The 23,014-nt window shown below is 42.9% G+C and overlaps 1 protein-coding gene across 1 annotated transcript; it reads right to left on the reverse strand.

Annotated features, from left to right (window-relative positions):
• Positions 1-1,184: 1,184 nt before the first annotated feature.
• Positions 1,185-21,289, reverse strand: LOC124149640 (progesterone-induced-blocking factor 1-like). Its single transcript, XM_048387864.1, has 15 exons — positions 20,598-21,289; positions 19,888-20,007; positions 19,055-19,188; positions 18,354-18,462; positions 17,725-17,906; positions 17,422-17,547; positions 15,926-16,024; positions 15,469-15,634; positions 12,277-12,427; positions 11,723-11,813; positions 11,120-11,222; positions 9,975-10,105; positions 9,251-9,335; positions 8,389-8,550; positions 1,185-2,349 (listed from the first exon to the last, which is right to left on the reverse strand). The coding sequence occupies exons 1-15, from the start codon at positions 21,147-21,149 to the stop codon at positions 2,248-2,250; spliced, it is 2,313 nt and encodes a 770-aa protein (XP_048243821.1). The 5' UTR covers positions 21,150-21,289; the 3' UTR covers positions 1,185-2,247.
• Between the last annotated feature and the right edge of the window lie 1,725 nt (positions 21,290-23,014).

The raw sequence follows: 23,014 nt of genomic DNA on the forward strand, positions 1-23,014 counted from the left end.
AAGGAACTTAATGAAATTTGGAGGTGAGGTGAAATGGGGTTTAACGTCGCATCCAAGATTATTGTACTTATATAGCGACGTGCATGTACAGGTGTGTGTTTGTGTGGCTGCTTGTACTAGTCCGGACTGAAGCCGATTTATAGTGCTAGCTCACTGAGATACCATGCCGCAGTTTAACATGAATATTCCACTCAGACACAGTATACTGATACTGAGCAGACCAGTCCTTGTTTTAGTCCCTTAATGCCAAGCGCCAGACAGGGTAACAACAAGTACCATCTTTTAACATCTTTTGGTATGACACGGCCGGGGATTGAACCCCGGACCTTCCGCTCTCCGGCGGACGCTCCACCACTAGACCACGGAGGCAGTCAATCAAATTTGGAAATTAGACATTTGGCATCAGAAAAGTATATTTATTCTTACCCAGTGTTCAGATAAACTATTGAAAATATATTAATTCCTTATATCATCTTTTCATCTAGTACAAAATTATGTAGACTTTAAATATATGATTTGGAATAAGCTATTGGACAGGGTTTGTATAGCATGTGGTGGTTATGCTAATTATAGGGTTGTGAAAATGTAAAGGACACTTATATTTGTTGATATAAAATATCCACAATTTTAAATCCCACACTCTGTAATTGACAAAAACAAATCATTCATGACTAAATATTTTATTTTACAATATAGTTGATCAATGTATGTAAAGAAGTAAATAAATAATATACAATATATGCATATGAATAAAATATTCTGTAACTTAGTGTAAGGATCCATTAATATATCACAAACAATCTATCTCTGTTAATTCATACCTTGATGCTTTTAGTAACTGACCTAAATGCACCATATTAACGGACCAGCTATTTAATAGTCTCATATTTATGTTTCTGGAAGGAGGAGCCTCTCCATATTTTGGGGACCTAGAACACATTCTGGAGTTATTTTCTGGAACAAATTCTTTCTTTTTTTCAATAGAAAATCTAAGCATCCGCCATCCTCCTCCAGAATATAAAATGGTCAGTCCCAAAGTGTCACCAACTACTAATAGTGAGTGAGTGAGTTGGGTTCAACACCGCTTTTAACAGTATTCCAGTTATATCATGCCGTGATGTGACATGAAAGCCCGAAGTGATGCAGGTCTCAGACGTTTACCACTTTGGTGAAACCCACGAGCACGGGTATGGTGCTGACAAACATAATTGTGGCGAACCGGGATTCGAACACACAATAATAGGTTTCAGGTGTGCCCAAGGGACGCAACTCTGCACAGCGAGTCGTGCACCTTAGACAACTGGGCCACCCGTGCCCCCCAACTAATAATAGAAGAATTGTGTTGTTTGTGTAAAAAAAATTATTTTTTTTACAGATATTTCAGTTATCTCTTTGAAAGGTGGGACCAAGATGAGTTAACTAATACATGAAACAATAATTCATCTTTCTAAGGTCATGTATACATCAGATAATAATACATACATATGTACTAATTACTGTGGAAACTCACCTATAATATATAATTCAACTATAGACCCAACTGCATAGCTTCAATACCTGTAAGTTTCGAGGAGAATAAGTTCATTTTCAATCTTTCACCACATGTATTTTCCCTATCTGTCAGCAGCAATATATGCACATCCTTCACAGCCGACACCTAAATATTTTGGTGAGGAGATATAGTAGAATCAGTTGGGCTTAATAATTTATTCTCAGACCTTACAATTAACAGTTAAAAATGACTTTTTTTCTGATTCCATGAAATGGAAAAACACTTATACCTGCCACTGAAAAATATTCAGAGACTGAAACCTTTTGAAAACGAATAATGGATTTTGACTCTTGATAAGTATCAAGTAACTGAAAGTGTATTTCCAGTTGTAACAACGTGAATGACGGAATGAGGATTCAAACTTGCCGTCAGCTTGCTGAATGTTATTTCCTAAATTCTACCTTGCGTTTTCATAATGTGTCAATATACACACCAGAAAATCTTTCTCTTTGACCCATGTGGATTACATTACATATACATGACAATGTCTATTCTGTTAAGTCAGACAGGCGTACTAGAACGTCCTACAACCCTACTTGAAACTATTAAATACCCATATTCGATATATGGTCTATACAGTCAGTGTGATATAAGAAAGGCAAGTGTTCTACATTTTACAGCAAGGGTTCATGTGTTCTACACTGTAGAGAAACAAGAAGACAAGTGGACGGATGTTTGGATCAATGGTCATCTCCTCAGGAGCTGGAAATGCCATACACTTTGGACAGTTTTGTGTTGCCACCTCCAGCATTCTTCTTTTTCAGTTTGCCAGCCCAGCTTGGTGAACCCTGCATTGTCTGGAACAGGAGGATGGGCTAATGAACACAATTTTAAACAAGAAAACCTTGATGCGAGTCACAGAGCTCCAGATAAGCTTTTTGTGTTGTGGGTATTTTACCTATGCATCATAAAATCATTGGGTATCAGTAATTCTATCTGGGTATTCAAATTTCTGTTACACACTAGTTTTTACACATGTGGGTATTTAAGTTAAATATTTAAAAACACTATTCATCCTACTAGTCCCTGCAAACTGGTGTTGTGTGGGTTCGAGAGCTTTATAGGACTCAAAATTACCACGATACTTCCACAAGAAAGTGTGATGGCAAATGATCATGGTGTAACTGACATCATGGAGTTTAGCAAGGTTGACGGAATGCCCGTTTATAATTTCAAAATTTGTAGAATTTTCCTATTCGGAATATTCTATAAGTAATACGTAACCACTGTTATACCGAGGCTGTTGTCTCCCACAACTGCTGCTATAGCGAAATCTACCACAGAGATCTCAATTACCTCATGCAGCACGTGCGTAGCCACCTAGCTGCCATGTGACACCCTTCACTCTTGTCTCTTGCGAGAGCAAGTGCTCGGGGGACGGACGGGCGGGCAGCAGCCCAGTGTTAACGTATTACTTATAGAATATTCCGAATAGGAAAATTCTACAAATTACATTAAGTAATACGTTACCACTGTTATAACGAGGCTGACTACCACAGTAGGCGGTGGGGAGCACCTACAACCCGAATCCTGACTGCTAGCGTTTCTTCCGACCAGCGGAAGTAAACACCAAGGTGGAAGCACTCGATGCGCATGCACCTAGCTAGGCGTTACCCTATAGGAATACCAAAGCACTGTCAAGCGCATACCGTAAGGCTCAATCGTCATTGCCAAAATGATTGGTGACTCCAAACGGCCCCACTGGATAGGTATTTCATCGCCGCAGCGGATGAGAACACTGTATCCGCGTGAGCTTAATCTTAGATCAGGTTAAACAGTCGAAAAGAGGGAAATTAATTTCATTCAGACCGTATATCCCAGAGCAAGCCTACTTAAAGTATGCATTAGGCGCGTGACCTAATTCCAGTATTTGTAAGCATGCATCACAAGGTTGGGATACACGACAGACAATTAAATACATAATTGTCAAAATACAAATAAGGACAAAGCACACAAAAAGCCGCCCTCACCTGTGGTGTGAGTGCGCTGGTTTGCGGGACCCCAACTCCTGTACCCACGGCAGTGGGAACATTGGAGTCGACCCAGATTGACCACCGTGCAAGGTCTGACACCTGAGGAGTTCGGAATTGCGCTGGGCACAGCCCTTAGGATGTAAGATTTCTTTGAGTGATCTTACAGTGAATTCTCTCTCCGTTTGCCCGACTCTCTGATTCTTGGCGACGAAGCCCATGAGCAGGCCCAGGCGGACCGCTCCTTCGTCACCCCTATCGAATCGTACCTTGGCGACATCGAGTGCATGAATTTCGGATACACGTGCCGCCGTGGCAAAGGAGAGGAGAAATGCTGTTTTCCAAGTCACATGCCGGAAACGAAGCACTATGCAAGGGTTCATACGGAGCTTCCGTAAGTGATTGCAACACTAGGGAAAGATCCCAGGCCGGTGCCCGAAGGCGGCCCTTCTTAAGATCGTGCTGTTTGAAACCCTTGATAATACCCCGTATCACCGGCTCTTTGGAGAGACTGGTACCCATAGCAACGTCCCGTACCGTAGCAACGGACGAGACATAGTTGGCAATGGAACCCCCGGAGAGTTTCCGGGTCTCTCGCAAGTGAGACATGAAACGAGCAATATCCTGCACAGATACCTTATCTGGCGAATGAATGTGATGTTTACAACACCACTTCGTGAAAATAACCCAACGTGCATTATACACCTTCTGGGTAGAATCACGATGCATACTAACGTATGCCCGAGACGCCCGGCGAGAAAAACCTTTACTCCTCAGACGCTTGGTGACAACATCCACGCGTGCAGATTGAACTGCCCTGCGTTTGGATGAAGCTGACGGGTGTGAGGGTGGATCAAGAGATCCGGTCTCACAGGCAGTGGGAGTGGCGACTGCGTGACCTGGGTCAGCAAGTCGGGATACCACGATCTGTTCGGCCACATGGGCGCGATCAGTAACATTCGACAGCGAACTCCTCGGAGCCAGCTTAGAATGTGTGGTATCAACGCTGTCGGCGGGTAAGCATAAGCGTCCAAGCCCGTCCAGTCTAACGCGAGAGCATCGTGATCGATGGCCCTCGGGTCCGGGACTGGTGATACAAACAACGGGAGTTGATTGTTGAACCGTGTTGCGAACAGGTCGACCATTGGACGACCCAAACGTTCGCACAGCCACTGAAACACTACTGGGTTCAGCATCCACTCTGTGGGGCTCGGATCCTGAGGCCTCGATAGAGCATCCGCCAGTATGTTCCGCACACCTGGGATGTGACGGGCGCGTATCTGGCACGGGACACTGTCCACCAGAGCGTAAAACTCGAACGTGAGATCGAGTAGCGAGTGACTGTGGGTTCCCCCCAGTTTGTTCACATAGGACACTACCGTCGTGTTGTCGGTCGCCAGCATGAGCCGGGCGTCGACGAGACGATGCTTCCAGTGATTGACTGCGTTGATCACTGCCTTGAACTCGAGACAATTGATGTGAAGACCTAGTTCGTCTACGCACCACAGCCCCGAGCTCACCTCCCCTTCTAGATGGGCACCCCAGCCCACTAGAGAGGCGTCTGTATACAGGTTCAACGTGGCCCGGTAGGGCCGCATAGAGACTCCTGATAAGACATTTTAAGGGACCGTCCACCACTCCAGATGCGGTCGGAGCCGATCCGGGAGGGCGACGGTCGCACTGTTCACCTCCGTTGCTAACAACTGGATTAAAAACCGTTGCAGCGGGCGGAGTTGGAGACGACCCCGTTCGGTGCAGTCCTGGGCTGATACAAGTAGCCCTAACAGCTGTTCCCAAAAGTGAACAGTCTGTTGCACCGCTAAGACTTTGGCAATCATCGCCTGAATCTTGTGCCACCGGTCTGGGGGGACAAAGAGGCGATGGGACACCGTGTTGAACCGACCTCCGATGAACAGCAAGTTCTGAGAAGGGGTTAACTCGCTCTTGGGGAGATTGATAATCCACCCCAATTGCTCCAAGAGCCGACGTGCGAAAACGAGATGGCGTGACAGGGTGTCCGTCGTTCGATTTGCTACTAGCGAGTCGTCCAGGTACGCGAAGTACCGGACACCCCTCCTGTGGAGGAACCCCACTATGGGGGTGGTTAACCGGGTGAACAGCCAGGGAGCGGACGTGTGAATCATTCTGAGTTCGGCACTGTCCTACTTGGGAACGAGAAATATCCTGGAGTAAAACCCCGGTGTTATTTCTGGTAGAGCTAACTCCCGTACTGCCCCTTCTCCACCAACCTGCCGATGGCATCGGCGAGGATGGGAAGATCGGTGTCCGAATCGAAACCTGCCAACGGGGCAACGGTGAGCGGCGGATTCGCTTTGAGATCAAGCTGATAGCTGTACCGAAGCGTGTTGACCACCCACGGGTCGCCGAACACTTGTTCCCAATTCTCCCAGTAAGTCTGGAGTCTGGCTCCCACTGGGGAAGGAGAGGGGGCCCTGACAGGCTGCGGCAGGCGCAACTGTCCAGGGCCAAGTGACATGGGTTCGCCTAAGGGCCAACCGAAGTTGGCACTGTGGGCATACGAACCCCTCCAATGAGAGTCACCTGGAGGGGCCCTTGCCGTCCTTAGACGACTTGGGCTTCCCCCAGTTCCCCGTCTTCCCGCGAAAGGGCAGCTGATTGCCCATACCGGAGCCCTCAGGGCGGGGCTACTTCCCAGAGGAAGAAGACCCCGACCCCTTAGACCTACCGGCCGCAGCAGCCTGGGGCGCGCTCCGGTTAGGAGCGGCACCCAGGCGCCTATGCAGGGACCCAACAAGAGCAAGTGTGTGCCGAGAGTCCTCGGCAACGTACTCCAGAGAAGCATTTAAACTGAGCAGGCAGTTGTAAATGCGCTGGTCACGGTCCGTGGGAGAACCTTCGACCAGACTGGCCGCTGCAGCCAAGTAAGTGTCTCCGTGAGACATGGAGTGTCGAGCGAGGGCGTCCAGCTGGTGCAAGGTAGCTTGCGTTACCGTAGCAGCCGGTGGGGCACGGACACCCAACCGCTCAACATGGGCCTCCGCGGTAGGACCAGCCTCGGGAAAGGCAAGGTCATGTACCGGGAATAAACCCTTTCTCCACGACTTAGGAGGCAACGGGAGACCCCGACCGGAGGCCGCCGCGAAGGCGTTCTCCAAGGAAGGCTTGATACCGCGCAGCAAGGTTGATGCGGGGAAAGCCGTGTCGGAAGACTCATCGTATACCTCGGAGAAACCCACAGTCGTGGATTCCCCGCGGTACCGGCCGGGGCATATCCTCAAAGAGGTCATAAACCATGGCCACGCGGTCCTTAACCGATAGCGGGAGCAACGGTTCGGGGAAAGGACCGGTGACCACGGGAGCCGCCACCGTACCGGTGGACCCCGCGTCCACCAAAGTGGCCGGGGACGGAACAGCCAGCGGCCTATCCTGAGATAAGGCCGCCAGCTTGGAGTCCACAAGTTATGCAAGTAATGCAGCGACGGAATCCCCGGACAGCCAACGGGCCGCCAAGGGATCCGCCGCAGCCGTGGTGGTGGTACCCGCAAGGGGACCCCGACCGGACGAGTCGGCCACCACAGGGGTGGAAACGGACTGCACATACAGCCGGTAGCGCTCGCTTGCGGCACATCCCGCAGCTCCTGGTTGCGGGGGTAGAGGGGGTGGAGGACGGCGAAACATCCATGTCAGACATTTTGTTTGTACTATGAACAAAGAGCAAAACATGGTTACAACACACGCACCACAAATAGTCACAAACGAGTATTTTCACAAGAAAATAAACGAGCAATGCGAATATAGAACATACACATATAACGTATAGAGGTATAAGTGATGTAAAAAACCCAAGATATACTAGAACAGGGGAACGTAAGACGCAACGTGCATACGAGACACCCCGCAAGTATATAGAAAAAAAGGGCGGGAAAAATATTTCCTTTTGGCGGGAAAATATTTCCAAGCGTAGTTACAGCAAACGCCCCGTAAAAGCACAGTTTATTAGAGAGAATAAACAGTAATAAATATCACCGAATGGTCGGAGAAACTGGAACGCTTGAGCAGTTTATTGTACGTCTTGCTAGAGCAAGCGAAGAGACAAGAGTGAAGGGTGTCACATGGCAGCTAGGTGGCTACGCACGTGCTGCATGAGGTAATTGAGATCTCTGTGGTAGATTTCGCTATAGCAGCAGTTGTGGGAGACAACAGCCTCGGTATAACAGTGGTAACGTATTACTTAATGTAATAAGTTGCTGATCTGCTAATCAAATACGCAGGGTTGCTTCACAATATTTTGATGATACGCAAAAGGTTTATTTTTGTAGTGTATCTGTAATGTTCGTTGCGTATTTGATACGCTTGGGTTTTATTTTACTGCATATGTCTGCATTTCTGATGCGTATTTTACGCAGATACACAGCTTAATTGGCACCAAACCTGGAATGAGTATTATCAGCTTTTTCGTCTTGCAAAGTTTGACTGGAAACATGCAGTGTATTTGATTGAAAGTATTTGGCACATGCCAATGCATTACCAAGCTTGAAGAGTCATCTGCATAGCGTACTGATAGAGTAGAGTAGTGTGGTAAAACGAATGTAACAAATCTAATGAAACTATATAAAGTGTCCCCAAGACAAGATTTCTAAAACAAATGCTGGATTTCCAAATTCTCAATATCCTGATATCTCTAATAAATAGACTCCTTGTGTAAAGTACATTTCATCTCAAACCAAAAGATAATTTGAAAATGTCAGACATTTTTTTATATTCTTCGTATACAGACTTCAGTATTGAATATCCTGGTTGATATGTGGAAAACTAACTAAATAACCTTTCAAATTCGTTACTGAAAATATTATCTAACTATGTTGCCATGTGTGTACACCTTACCATTGAAATTGACCCAGGTCGGTCAATATTGGGGTCATCTGTCATGTCAAAACTGTTGTAGGACATGGATTTAGGCTTGACAGGTTCTCTTGCATGTGGCTTCTTGTCACAATGACGACGAGTCGATAGATTCATCACAACTTGTTTCATTACAGCCATTTCCTTTCAAGAAAAAAAGTTTAGTTACATGTGGTGTGTGAGTGAGTGTGTGAGTGGTTTCATGCTGCTTTGAACAATATTTCAGTTGTGTTAGTTGAAGGAAAGGGGGGTGAGGTGAAATGGGGTGTTAACATGCGTCCTAGATTATTGCACTTATATAGCGACGTGCATGCACTTGTGTGTCAGTGTGTGGCTGCTTGTACTAGTCCGGACTGATGCTGACTCGGACATATTACACTGACTCCGAGCTGACCAGTCCTTGTTTTAGCACCTTAATGTCGAGCGCCAGACAGGGTAACAACAAGTACATCTTTTCACAATAGATGATTAGGCCAGCCTAGTTACATATGGGTGAGATGATTTTTTTCAATATGAAGGACGACAACTCACCATTTTTGACAAGTGAACAGAAATTTAGTATGATACAACATTGTTTTGTCCTGGCGACTGAATAAACACATTGACCAGAGAAAAATCAGTTATTATGATATGAAGGAACGTCTTCAATCCAATTGAATATTACATTGTACTCATAAATAGTAAGGCAATTAGAATCATTGTGAAGAATACAATTCTTTTCATTTCTATTTTCAAAACAAGCTAAGTTTTACAGCGCTTAACCTGCTTAAAACCAGTTACATTGATGATTGATTCCCAACACAAAGCCACAAGCCATGTTGATAACTGAGGTATTTGTACTTACCTCCTTCTGATTAAGCAGCCTCTCCAAGTCCAGGGACATCTGGTTCTTAGTTCGAACCATGTCAGTGCGCTCACGTTCTGTTTTCCTGGAATGAATACGTACACAGCTACAGCTGAAGTAGACACCATTCAACCTGCCAATTTCTCCAAAGCTCATTTTGAACATGCAGTTTATTTAAAAAACGAGATCGCAGTAGAAAACAACTAGTACCTCTACTTTTCACTAGTCTATGACTAACAGACTACTGGCTGTGTCTAACCTGGTAGGATTGATCTGAAAGTCCAAACAGCCTCTATCTTACAAACTGCACTAAACTAACATAAGATTCCGTCATATTACATGGTGCATAAATGTCCTGACTGCAGAATGATTATCTTATACTCCATGTGATCAAATGTTGATCTCACGGCAATGTTCTGGATGAACATCACACAGCTGATGATATATGAAGTGAAATATGCTGGATGTAGATGCAAAATCTCTCATTTACAGTTATCTGACTCAAAAGATTCAACTGCACTCTTCAAGCTATATCAAGACGGCCTGTATATAATCGCATCAATCGGGCCAGACAAACCAGTGGTTGATATTATGAGCATGTCAAAGCCAGACTGACAACATGCAACTAACCAAATCATGGAGAAGAACAGGTATTCAACAAGTAATAGGGAGCACAGGACCAATAATTAACCAAGTCCCTAAGGATCAATGTAACAAGTCTCACCTGAGGTCCTCCTCCAGCCGAGCTGTGTGGTCCTTCAGCTTCCTCATCTGATCATCACGGACTCGGATACTGTCTATAAGATAGTTGTAGGGTTGCTGGGACTGGTCTAGGAGACAATTGGCATTCTTCACCTGAGAGGTGACAGAATAATGTCATATAGCTTCAACAATTTGTTTAAAAAAGAATTAAAAGAACTGACTATCACCAAAGTTTAACATGTTAAGCAGTGTGCAACATGCTGTTCTCAATTGAATTTAAGTACACCATATTCAACCCAATTCGCGCATGATATGTAATTACAAGGTGTACATAAAAAATGAAAAACAAACAAAGACAACAGGTTGTTATCAGTGTCCCTACATTTATGATGATGATGATGATGATGATGATGATGACGACGATGATACATTTATATACCGCAGGTATCCAGGTACTAGTATCTGCTCAAATGCAGTTTTATTTGTTCCCCAACCAGTGGATTCGTTCGCATTTCCGTTATAATTCTCAACTCCCTGGGGAGTATACAACCCAAGCTGCCCAGGGACCCTAGAAGGTTTTTACATCCACCTCACATATCTGGTACCCCCATTCCCTGCTGGGTGAATAGAGGCAAATTTTAGCTAAGTCACTTGCCCAGGGTGACACCACAAGTTTTGACACTTTGTGTCTTGGGTGTGTACATATTCGCGTTTCCACCATCTGGTCAACTACCATCGGACAAGTGGGTTCTTTTGAGTGCACAGGGTGTATGTACTGTACACTGGGGGTAGTGACATCACTGTAAGGACCTGTAAACATTGTTGGTTCCAAGGCCAAATAACAACCCGGTCACAAGCGGGATACGATCACAGCACCTAGCATGATAGGTGTAGACACACAGTCGATGCCTCAATGACGTCGGAAATGTAAAAAAAGATGAGTTCAAACATGCACAAATCCATGCAGTAGTGACCAATGTGATTTTACCCTGCTCTTAACACTATTCTATCCCTATCATAGTACGGGAAAACAAGAATGGGCATCACACATTGTATCCATGTGGCTAACTGAAACTTTGGCATGACAAGCCTTTCAGTCCATGGATACAACAGCAACATGTACATGATTGAATAGGCTTAACAAAATCATAGAACAGCAATGCAGACCTCCTCTGCCAGCTGGGAATTTTTCTGTTTCTCCCTCTCTATCTCATGTCGTAACGATGTGTTGGCCTTCTCCAGGTGCAAGGTCCGTCGAGCAAGGTGGACACTGGACAAACAAATGGCACAAAATTGGAATCTTGACATATCACATCATGGCCTTTGGTTGTTATTATGGAAAAAGAATTGTCAGATTGTGTATATAAAAAAATATTAATTGAAAGGCTATATCAATGAAGATAATAGACTGGTTAGGCTATATCAATAAAGACAATAGACTGGTTAGACTGTAGCACTGAAGACAACAGACTGGTTAGGCTGTATCACTGAAGACAATAGACTGGTTAGGCTGTATCACTGAAGACAATAGACTGGTTAGGCTGTATCACTGAAGACAATAGACTGGTTAGGCTGTATCACTGAAGACAACAGACTGGTTAGGCTGTATCACTGAAGACAACAGACTGGTTAGGCTGTATCACTGAAGATAAATAGACTGGGTAGGCTGTATCACTGAAGACAATAGACTGGTTAGGCTGTATCACTGAAGACAATAGACTGGTAAGGCTGTATCACTGAAGACAAAAGACTGGTGAGATGACAGCCTACCTCTGTTGCAGTCTTCTCTTGGATGTACTGGGCACATTGGCTCCATACCCATAGGAGAACAACACCCGTTCCGCATCCTCTTCGTTCTCAACTGGAATATAACAGAACAGTTGATCATGCATGTGTTGTTGTGTTATGAGAATCAGGAAAGTCTAGCGTAGCAGCATATGGTGACTGTATCTAGCCATCTTAGCAAATCAATTTACAATAATGCTTTCTGGGGTTTCTGGCAATCTGAAGTACTGGTTATGGTTCTGAAGTAAATGAATAACCAATACCATGTGCCAAGCTTTGACAGCATTTAAGTGTACTAAGGCTCCCAATCCACAAGCAAATTCAAAGGTGATCATAACTCCTATACTTTAACATAGGCTTATGATTGTTGTAGCACTTTGTAGAATGGGCCCTTGAACATACCGAAAACTAAATCACATTAATGAAGATATGCCATTAATGTGTGGTCACATCTACCTGCTTTTGCTGTGCGCTAAAATCAATACAAAAAGCCTTTTTAGTAATCTGAGTCTGTATGCACATCTATGAAGGCCACTCACCCTCAGCAGCCTGCATGACAACATCATCCAGTTCCTGCTCCATCCGCTCGTACGTCTCCAGCTTCATGGCTCTCTCAGACACGCCAGACTCTAGTTCCGACACCCTCTTCTCCATTGTCATCTCCAGGGTGTGGTACTCCTTGATCAGAACCTGCATAACACACCCACTCACTTAACGAAGCACACAGCAATGTTCCAGCTATAAATAAATAAAACTGGTCAAGACTAACCAGTGTTAGTTTGATTGTTCCGCCACACTCACCAATATTCCATAATCAGAGTATTATCTTTATTTCATATACTAATCGTGCATAACATATTGCTCTTACTATCAAAGTCCTAAATGGAAATGAATGACAATCTAGTAGCGTCTTCAGTAATTCTTTTGCCCAACATGACCCTTGAGACATTTGATGTCGCAAGACATGCCCCCTATATGTCATAATTGTCTTCAAATCTGAGGCTCCGGCACTGATGACACAAATGTCAGTAACCGAGTGTTGTGTCTTTGGGCAAACAGGTTAGTACAGTAGACAGAAGCACTCAGGATGCAGCTTCCACTCTGTGAAGGATGGGCGGTCGAGCCTTGATAGTGCATCGGCTAAGACATTTCTGCACCCAGGGGTGTGTCTTGCTCTGGCCTGCAATGGAGTCCTGTCTAATAGATAGTTAAAACGGAACGTCTGGTTCAAAAGGGAGTTTGAGCAGGTTGATCCCTGCTTGTTGATGAGAGAGATAACTGTTGTGTTGTTCCAAGCAATAAGCAGCCTGGTGTTGGTTAGTTGATGAGCCCAATACTGTACTGCCAGGATGACGGCTCCAAGTTCCAAATTGTTGATGTGCCAATGATTTTTATCTGGAGACTGCCCTGAGGCTGTCTGGTCAAGGAAGTGGGTTCCCCATCCCTGGGGTGATGGGACGCTTTGAACTCTGTCAGGGAAATGCCACTGGTGGTATTGAAGAGGCCTCCTACGAATGACAGGCTCTGGGTCGGTGTTAGTTCCGACTTCTCGTAGTTGAGTAATCAACCGAGTTGGTGAAACAGGCGCAACGTGAAATCCTGTTGAGAAATGAGTTGTTGTCTCTCTTGGTGGATCATGAAGCTGATTCCTCTGAGGTGTAGGTAGGAGACACTTGGCTTCATAATGCGTGTGAACAACCACAGGGTCTTTGAAATTCCAGGTGGGAGAACGGCCAATTGGTAGTGGGGCTGTTGAAGACAAATCTCAGGTACTTCCTGTGATTTTGGTGGATACGGAGATGGAGGCGTCTTGGATGTCTAGAGGGATGAGATAGTCACCTGGAGTGATGGACAGACGTAGCAGAGGAAGCATTGTCATCCTGAACCACAGTACCACAGTGGAGGCTCTAAATAATGTTGATTGAACATTGTGAATCATGCATAGTTTCTCTGAATTTTTCTTGGGGACCGAGAACTCTGGGGTCAGCTTTTGTGGGTCCAGTTCCTCTATGGCCTTTTTTCCAGCAGAATGATGATCTTAGTGGCAAACTGGGCATGATCTAGACTGAACTCCTCCTCAACGACTTCAACGTGGATGTCAGTGGGGGAGCTCTCCAGGAGTGTGTTTAGGTAGCCATGTTTTAAAAACTATATCACAAAGTGGTCCCCAAGAGCAATCTAATTTTGCCAAAACAAAGAGTCTTCCCCATACCATTACGTAGTGGATAGGGATGGCTGTCCCCTAGAAAGATCTCCTCACGGAAAACCTGGATCACCTGCCACGGCTGGATCCACCTCTGGGGTAAGCACCACAATTCTTGCCTCAAAAAGAGTCCTTGTCTTTGACCGGGAGACAGAAGGGAGCTCTGTCCCTGGGGGACTGTAGCTGAGCCTTGAGGTGCTAGCTGGTGTGATCGATGGGTTCCCAATGAGTGCCTGACAGGGTAATGGTTGCGCCTGGTTGTGTGTTGCTGTTCTAACTGCTGCGACCTCAGCTGACAGTGTTTGGAATTGTCCCATCAAGTGCAGAGTCCCAGCTGGAGGAGCATCCTGTGCACTTGAGGAAGGTGCACTGCTTGAGGTGCCACTGCTGGTGGAGCAGGCTTCTTGTAGACTTGAACAATGTCTTATGCCTATGCTTGGCCAGTTGTTGAGGCGATGAAGAAGCAAATCCTACAAAAAGCCTGTGAGGAAGTCTGTATCGCAGAGGGAAGGGCACACTAGACATCTTCAGTGTGGAGACATGGTGTTAAACAATCCCGGCAGCTTGATAATAACGCTGTCGATAACAACCATCTACGTCTCCCGCCAACAGATAAAATGTTGTCATGGAGGCATGGATTATTTACTTCCATGCGTCGAAAACACTGAAAAACCTAGTCCACCGAGGTAAAAAAGTGTTGATAACACAACGACTACGCTCAGATCAGTATGAAATTTAACCAGCAAAGGAGAGAATCTTGAAAAAAACACAGGTATGATCTCGTCTCCTACATCCTGCTTCGTTAGCGAAGATGAGAATAATGACATATAGGAGGCAAAAGAGTTACTGTTAGTTTGTTGTTTAACGTCGCACTCAGCAATATTCCTGCTATATGACGGCGGTCTGTAAATAATCGAGTCTGGACCAGACAATCTAGTGATTGATATCATGAGCATCGATGCACGCAATTGGGATTGATGACATGCATCAACCAAGTCAGCGAGCCTGACTACCCGATCCCGTTAGTCGCCTCTTACAACAAACATAGTCGCCTTTTATGGCAAGCATGGGTTGCTAAAGACCTATTCTACCCTGGATCTTCACGTGTCAAAAGAGTTACTGAAGACCCTGACAGATCGTCATTCATTTCAAGTTAGGTATTCGATAGTAAGGGTAACCAGCAATATGTAATGCAAGTTAAAAATATTCCACCTATATAAAAGCAGCCTGAAAATAATATAGTCTGGACCAGACAATCTAGTGATTGATATTGTGAACTATAATCCACGTCGTCAGGGTACGGTGAGGCAATCAAGCAAGTCATCAAGTCTGACCTACAGATCCATTTGGTCTCCTCCAACGACCAGCATAGGCTGCTGGGGACCAATTCTAAACTGAAACCCGAATGGGTAACAAACTAGTGACTGACATCAGTAATGTCACTGTACCCATCTTGGATTTAGATAAAATCTGCAGACAACATTCGTCACATTTAGTCATTTACATCATCCCTAAAGGTATGTCTCACCTCTGCTTTCTTCTGCAGTTTTTCTATTTCCATCTCACTCTGACGCAAATTCTTCACCGTCTCCTCATGGACCATCTGTGTCCGCTCAGCCTCGAACGTCTTCAACTTCACCTCATTCTGAAGATCACCAACACGGGTGTCGCCACACGTTTGCATCTTCCGGTACCTGATCCAAGTCAGAAAACATTTATCTGCATGCTAATAAGGCATCAGATGCAACATTTATGTGGTTAACTCTTTCCTGGGTAAACTGTCTGTTGATGGTAACGTCAAACTATAATTCCACAACCTATGCCGAACTGAAACAGTGTTAAACACATGCAGTTTGGGGTATACTGATTTATAGCTATCTGGTAAATTTCCTAATTCAAACATGCCATCTCGTTCCAGATCTCAAATGTAAGTATGTTAATCACATTTGTTCAAAGAATGGTGTAGGGGATCAAATGTAACTCACTCATTAAGCAGTTGTTCATATTTAGTATTCATCTCCCTCTCTCCAGCCTGACACTTCTCCCGCTCCGATATCGCCATGTCGCGAGCCTCGCGCAGGTTCCTTCAGAAATAATTCAGAAAAAGCAAGGTTTACATCATCCCTGAACAAAATGTGGTCTCTATCAACCCTTCTGAATCATAACAGGAGGAATAACCAAAACTGTCACGTTATCAATTTCTTTGTACATGTTGTAAGGTTGAGTGAACTAAGACTTAATATTGCAGTGACAATATTTCGGCCACACAGTGATAAGTCTTTGCATAAATGAACTCTTGTACTTCCAGTCAGGGGTCCGGAAACCATCATATGCGCCGGACATGTCCGCTTGGGAATCTCAAATGCCTGTTTTAAAATATTGCTTACCGGACATTTTAAAAAGTATTGTCCGGACATTCTTAAATTTTGACCGGACATGATCAACAGTTAGGACTGAGCAGTTTCTGTCTGCAGTTGCAACACAATGAAGATCAACTACACTGACAAGCCTTGTTTGTTTTGATTGCTGTAAATACATCGTACCTACATGATAGTCCAATCTATCAATCACTGTAACAGGCAATAAACTGAGTTGACACTGATTAATCGAGGATTAATTACTGAAAACATCTTGTTAATTTGAGTGAAAGGTGTTTACAACTGGACATTAATACCTTGCATCATCGATGTACCTCATTATCCTCACAATGCTACGATACGTAACCTCAGACAAGAAGCGAAAGCGTGATGACAGCCAGTCGACCAATGCAGATCAGTCGAGCGGATCTGCCAAACCCTCAAAGTCTGGACGATCATTTTGTAAGTCGTGGCTAACGACTTTCACTTGGTTGACATACAATGAGGATTTGCAGATTTTATTGTTTTCAGTAGCTAGTCGTATCATGATTGACCGCCATTTTGCTTTCTCGGACGATCGATATCCAATTTTTTATGGTCAATCATTAAGTACAGATGAAAAAAGTATTCAAATAACTATTGCTATCAACGATATTTTAGTATTTGTGATTAAATTATCTGTCTTGTTTTTAAAAAAATCTTTAGTTTAAAAAAAACCTTTTCCCGTGAGGTCACGTGATAACCAAATATGGGATAATAGTCTCGATCCAAATGTTACAACGCGTACACTTGAGCAGACTCATGAATATAACTCATGAATATTAATTAGACCGTTCACTACGTTAACAGATCGTTATTATAACAGAAACAAACGTATTTTTTCCATGTAAATCTAAAATGATATTATTTGTGATTAATTGTCCGGTGAATTAAACAATTTAAATTGAAACAATTCATAATTCATCATATTATGAATACGTAAACTTGTAATGTGTGTGAAAAGTCGTACTAAAATACGCTATTTGAAGGGGGCGTGGCCTAAATGCAAATGTCCGATTGGGATTTTAAATTTTCCGGACCCCTGCTTCCAGTCATGATAAAGGGATGACATATTTTGGACCAACCTGTTTTCCCGCTCATACATCTCTTTGGTGGAAGTTCGGAGACGATCAATCTCAGCGTTGGTGCGTACACGGATCTGCTCCAACTCGTCCCTCAACTTTGCCTCATACTCAGATTTGTACTGGTCTCTGTCACAAAAACATGAAAAGATGCCACAATACGCCTATCTCATGTATCCATACATATCATGATACTTAATTCGCGCTGGGGGGGCTACCTTTAATCCATCTCATACATTTGACTGTTCTAATTGTAATTCCAGGCACCCAAAACAAGGTAACTTATATAATGTAATGTGTGCTTACCTTGAGGCTACATATTTCTCATACATCTCCTCCCTTACTCGTTTAGCATCCTCAAGCTGTCTGCTAATTTGCTGTATCTTTTCCTCAGTAAAGGAACTCTTGTTGGAAACGTCAGACACTTGGCGTGTGAGATAGTCCTTATCCTGCTTCAGCAATGCCTGGGACTGCTTGGTGGAGGACAGCTGGAGAGGAGGAAGATTATATACAACACTTCACATTCTGACAAACCAACAAGTATGGGTGTGGTGCTCACAAAGCAAGGATCAAAGTCAGAGGGACTCAACCTTCAACCTTGTCAGATAATCCTGGGCTAATGGGATGCAACTTTCCATAGTGAATGGTGGTGCTGGACCAAACAAACATCCTGACCCTGCAGTGTCATAGAAAACATGTGACACATCTGCATCATCAAAGCCTTTTTTCTGAAATCCAAACTCACTTCTAAAACACAGAAAAAAAACTTAATATAGCAAGAAAATCAGGTCAATCACCAGTCATTTACCACAAAGTGAGGCGCAATAACAATTTAGCTGATCCAACAGTCACTGTTAATTAATAAAGATATACTATATTTTCAAAAGCCATTGCCTAAGAGCCAAGTCTTTTATTTTGTTTACTAATAACCATACCTCTCTGCTGAGATCATCCCGTTCCTTCTGCAGATTGGAGTGAGCTGCTTCCAACACTGACAGCTGTCTGTGCACATCAAGGCTGTCATGCTCCAGATTATCCCGCTCCCTGGAAGTTAAACCATTGCACTCATAAAATACTAACCATCATCATCATCATCATAATCTTATGTAAAAATTCAAATATATAAGAGGTCGTAGAAGAGAACATACCAGAAATATATACACTCCAGTATTGCCCTAATTCTTAATACAACACAAGATAATCAAGGTAATATACAGACAAATTGGACATGAATTGACTTAGTATTGCCATACGTCACAATGCAAATATTATTCTACCATACAATCCAGTGATTGATATTATGAGCAATGATCCCTGCCATCGAGGTACGTTGACACGCCATCAACCATACCTGACCACCCGATCCATTAGTCGCCTATTACATCCAGCATAAGTGAGTGAGTGAGTATGGTTTTACGACGCTTTTAGCAATATTCCAGCAATATCACGGCGGGGGACACCAGAAATGGGCTTCACACATTGTACCCATGTCGGGGATCGAACCCGGGTCTTCGGCGTGACGAGCTAACGCTTTAACCACTAGGCTACCCAACCGCCCTCCAGCATAAGTAGCTTGGGACAAATTCTAACCCAGAACCCACAGATTGCCAAAATTACTCTAATCCTGAAATCTTACCCTTTAACTCTATCATAGTTTTCAACTCTATAATCATCATGTTTAACTTTTCCTTTAACATCGGCATAGTTGATTGCCATTTTCTGAAACTCCACACGAAGTTCACCATGGCTTTGTCTTTCTTCATCCAGTTCCTGCAAACACAATGCACAAATAACTACCTGGCTAGCACACACTTTCCACTGAAGAATTGAAAATTTAATTCATAATAATTTGGACAAAATCATTAGAAACTTTCAATGGCATTCAAGGATTTCAATGTGTGAGTGGCATTCTGACTGTGATAGATAACCTGATTATTTGTTTTACGTCAATGCCATTTCCTTGACAACTTGGTGAAGGACATTCAAGGTGTGGTGAATTGCCTTCATCTAACATGTCTAATATCATGAAGGCCATACATGATCACTTAAAAAGACTAAAGTTGCAGACACTATTAGGACAATGATGTACAGCCGAACCTCGTTGTGTCAAATTTGTGGGGACTTCGAGTTATCCGGGGTTTGAGACATCCAGTGAATTTTATGCTTAATTTGGATACTTTGGATTCCAAATGAGTTTGAGACAACCGGGAGTTTGACACATCCAAGTTCGACACAACAAGGTTTGACTGTATGTCCAAATAGTCCACAAAGCTTTTTGGACATGCTTTTCATGTAACATTACTACATTTCTCAAGAAAATTAGTTTACACAATCATGGTTAAACTACTTGTTTTTACTTCTTTTCACTTGAACTAGTAGACTAGTGGATATCTTACAAATATAATCATGTGGTCTCTACATTGCTTTTGACATGTTTGATATGGATCATAAACAAAATGCAAAGCATACCTTCTGTAATTGAAGAATGTCCCTAGCCGACACCTGTGTCTCTTCCTCCAGGGTCTGCTTGCTGAGACGTAGTTGATCAACTTCAGTCTGAAGTGGTTTCACTGCTTCAAACAGGCGCATCTAAAGAAAATATAAGAAAAAAAATTCACCAATGAAACCACACTTTTCATGGAAAAAGCCATTACGAATTTGAAACAAAACATGTTTTAAGATGATTAAAATTACACACATAATTGTGCTTGCATGTGCAGCTGTAAGTTTAATTCAATTTTGTTTTTAAAACCAAGGTAAAAAGAAATAAGGTGGCATTTTCATCTTGTAGTAGTAGCCGTTTTGCCGAGTTACCGTTTTAGCTATAACCCTCTACTTATGTCTTATCAGTTACTTAGCACAGAATTTCTCTTTCAATGATTTGTCACTATTTCAGCTCTATGCCATTAAATTCAGACTTAACATGAAACTATGGTGGGTAATGGGTCCAGGGCATTTATCATAATAAAATGGAGGTATGATACACTAGATGATTGTGGATGGACAGATAAACATTGAGGACAATGTGCTAAAAGTACATTAAAGTGAGCAGTCAAGACTAGGCACAGTCACGTGTATCTGCGCTGATAACCCCAAAACCTCACTTTGGTATATTAACAGCTCGGTCACACAGATGACAAATAAAGACCATAGTAAACATTTAGCAGTAAGATTCTTACAGCGACATAATCTCTCAGTGACAAATCTTCTTCAGTCAGCGTTTTCAGTTGAAAATATTTTTCTTCGGACAGTGACAAGTCTTTCAATGTGCGCCGCACATCACCAGCCTTTTCCTGGAGTCTTTCATTGGTACCTTCCAACTGTTGCTGTCGCCGTCGAACTGCCTCCAGCTCTTGCTTGACAAGATCCTGGCGCTTCTTCGATTCTGTTTCCTGTATTTGCAACTGAGACTCTAGCCTTGCTGTCAGAATCTGTTTTTGATGAAGAGTATCGTTTAGTTTCTCTTCCAATTCCTCAACGCGCGATAAACTTTCGGCTTTCATGTTTTCAATTGTCAGATTTTTCTGTGACACTTCAATTTTCAACACCTGTATGTCATGTATCAGCTGCTTTCGTTCAATCAGCTGTTTCGTTATGTGTCTTTTCTTCGTCAATCCTTCCCCATCGCTGTGCTCTGGGGACATCGTCAAATCAGTTGGAACTGACGTCTCATAGCTGATGTCCTCAGATTCGAACTCCTCAAAGGTTTTAGATAGATCTCGAGCTGCCATTTTGTCTTATGCTGTCAGTTAACGTTCAATATGTACCTCAGTTTTATCAACAGAAATGTTTAGACAAGTTTTGAAAACTGAGCCATTTTGTAGCGTACATCCGGGCGACTCGGGAGTTAGGAGCTCTTCTGGAAAAAGAGGAAGGGAGTAATCGTTGCGGTAAAATGTAGGTGCTTGCTCATTCCGATCTGATATACATAAGAAGAACTGAAATTTATACGATCTAAAGATGCATTTGAACAATATTCTTCAAAAGTAATTTCAGAGAAAAAACTAGTAATACCGATGTTCGAAATATATGCTACTGCTTGACAAACTTAGTAACATACCATTTCGATTTCTAATGACTAAATTAAAAGAACTGCATTTAAATAAAGTGATTGCATGATATATTCATAGAAATAAAAAAAGTGATTCCACCTTTATGTAGATGTTTTCATCACATGAAAGCTTTAATAAATTATGCTATACACACAGATGTCCATATATTTATTGTCTATGAATTATATTGCCTGTTTGAATTATAGGGACCTTTGACTTCCACAAAAGTCAACCAGTGCTTATTCAACGGTTGGCTTTGTCTGAGATAGGTTTTTCTAGCAAGATGAATATCCCAAAAGAAAAAAATGTCTGTCTGTCGGTCTGCATGCATGTATGTATTTGAACAATATACTTCAAAAGTAATTTCAGAGAAAAATCTAGTAATACAGATGTTCGAAATATATGCTACTGCTGGACAAACTTAGTAACATACCATTTCGATTTCTAATGACTTTAATTAAAAGAACTGCATTTAAATAAAGTGATTGCATGATATATTCATAGAAATAAAAAAAAAGTGATTCCACCTTTATAATTGATGTTTTCATCACATGAAAGCTTTAATAAATTATGCTATACACACAGATGTCCATATATTTATTGTCTATGAATTATATTGCCTGTTTGAATTATAGGGACCTTTGACTTTCACAAAAGTCAACCAGTGTTTATTCAACGGTTGGCTTTGTCTGAGATAGGTTTTTCTAGCAAGATGAATATCCAAAAAGAAAATATGTCTGTCTGTCGGTCTGTCTGCCTGCATGTATGTATGCACGTGGGATCGTGTGTGTGTGTGTGTGTGTGTGTGTGTGTGTGTGTGTGTGTGTGTGTGTGCATACATATATAAATGTACATTAAGAAATATATTGAACAATTTAAAACAATATGTTCAATAGCTCCTGAGTAGATGAGATTGGAGCGAATGCTGTATTTATAACTAAAATGCGCAGCTGCGGCGTACGTTTTGGATTGAAAAATAAAACTTTACTCCGTTGTAGCTAGAGACATTTAGGATATGTTACATGAAATTCATATTGGTATGTTAAGTAGAATTGGAGAAAAGATGTTAAATTCAGTGCTAATGGGCGCACGACGACGATGTCAAAGTGAGCTAGAGTATTAAAAAATTAGAATGTTAGAATCACTACTATGTATAATGCTTATGGGGTCTATTTTCAGCCCAATTCAACATATAATCACTATTACGAATGACTATGGGGGGTCTATTTTCAGCCCATTAAAACTGCTATATTTTTACTCTGTGAAGATCCGGGTTAGAATATTCAGTAACCCATGCTTGTTGTCAAGAGGCGACTAACGGGATCGGGTGGTCAGGCTCGCTGACTTGGTTGATGAATGTCACCGTATCCCAATTGCGTGGATCGATGCTCATGATGTAACTCGCTGGATTGTCTGGCCCAGAGGCGATTATTTACAGATCGCCGTCATATACTGAAATATTCCAGAGTGCGGCGCTAAAGAACAAAAACCAAAACATCATTGCTATTTAGAATGCCTATTAGGTCTATCCTTAGCTCAAGTAA

The sequence above is a fragment of the Haliotis rufescens genome, unplaced genomic scaffold, assembly GCF_023055435.1.
Source record: "Haliotis rufescens isolate VD_foot unplaced genomic scaffold, xgHalRufe1.0.p SCAF_7, whole genome shotgun sequence".
In the NCBI taxonomy this organism is placed as follows: Eukaryota; Metazoa; Mollusca; class Gastropoda; order Lepetellida; family Haliotidae; genus Haliotis; species Haliotis rufescens.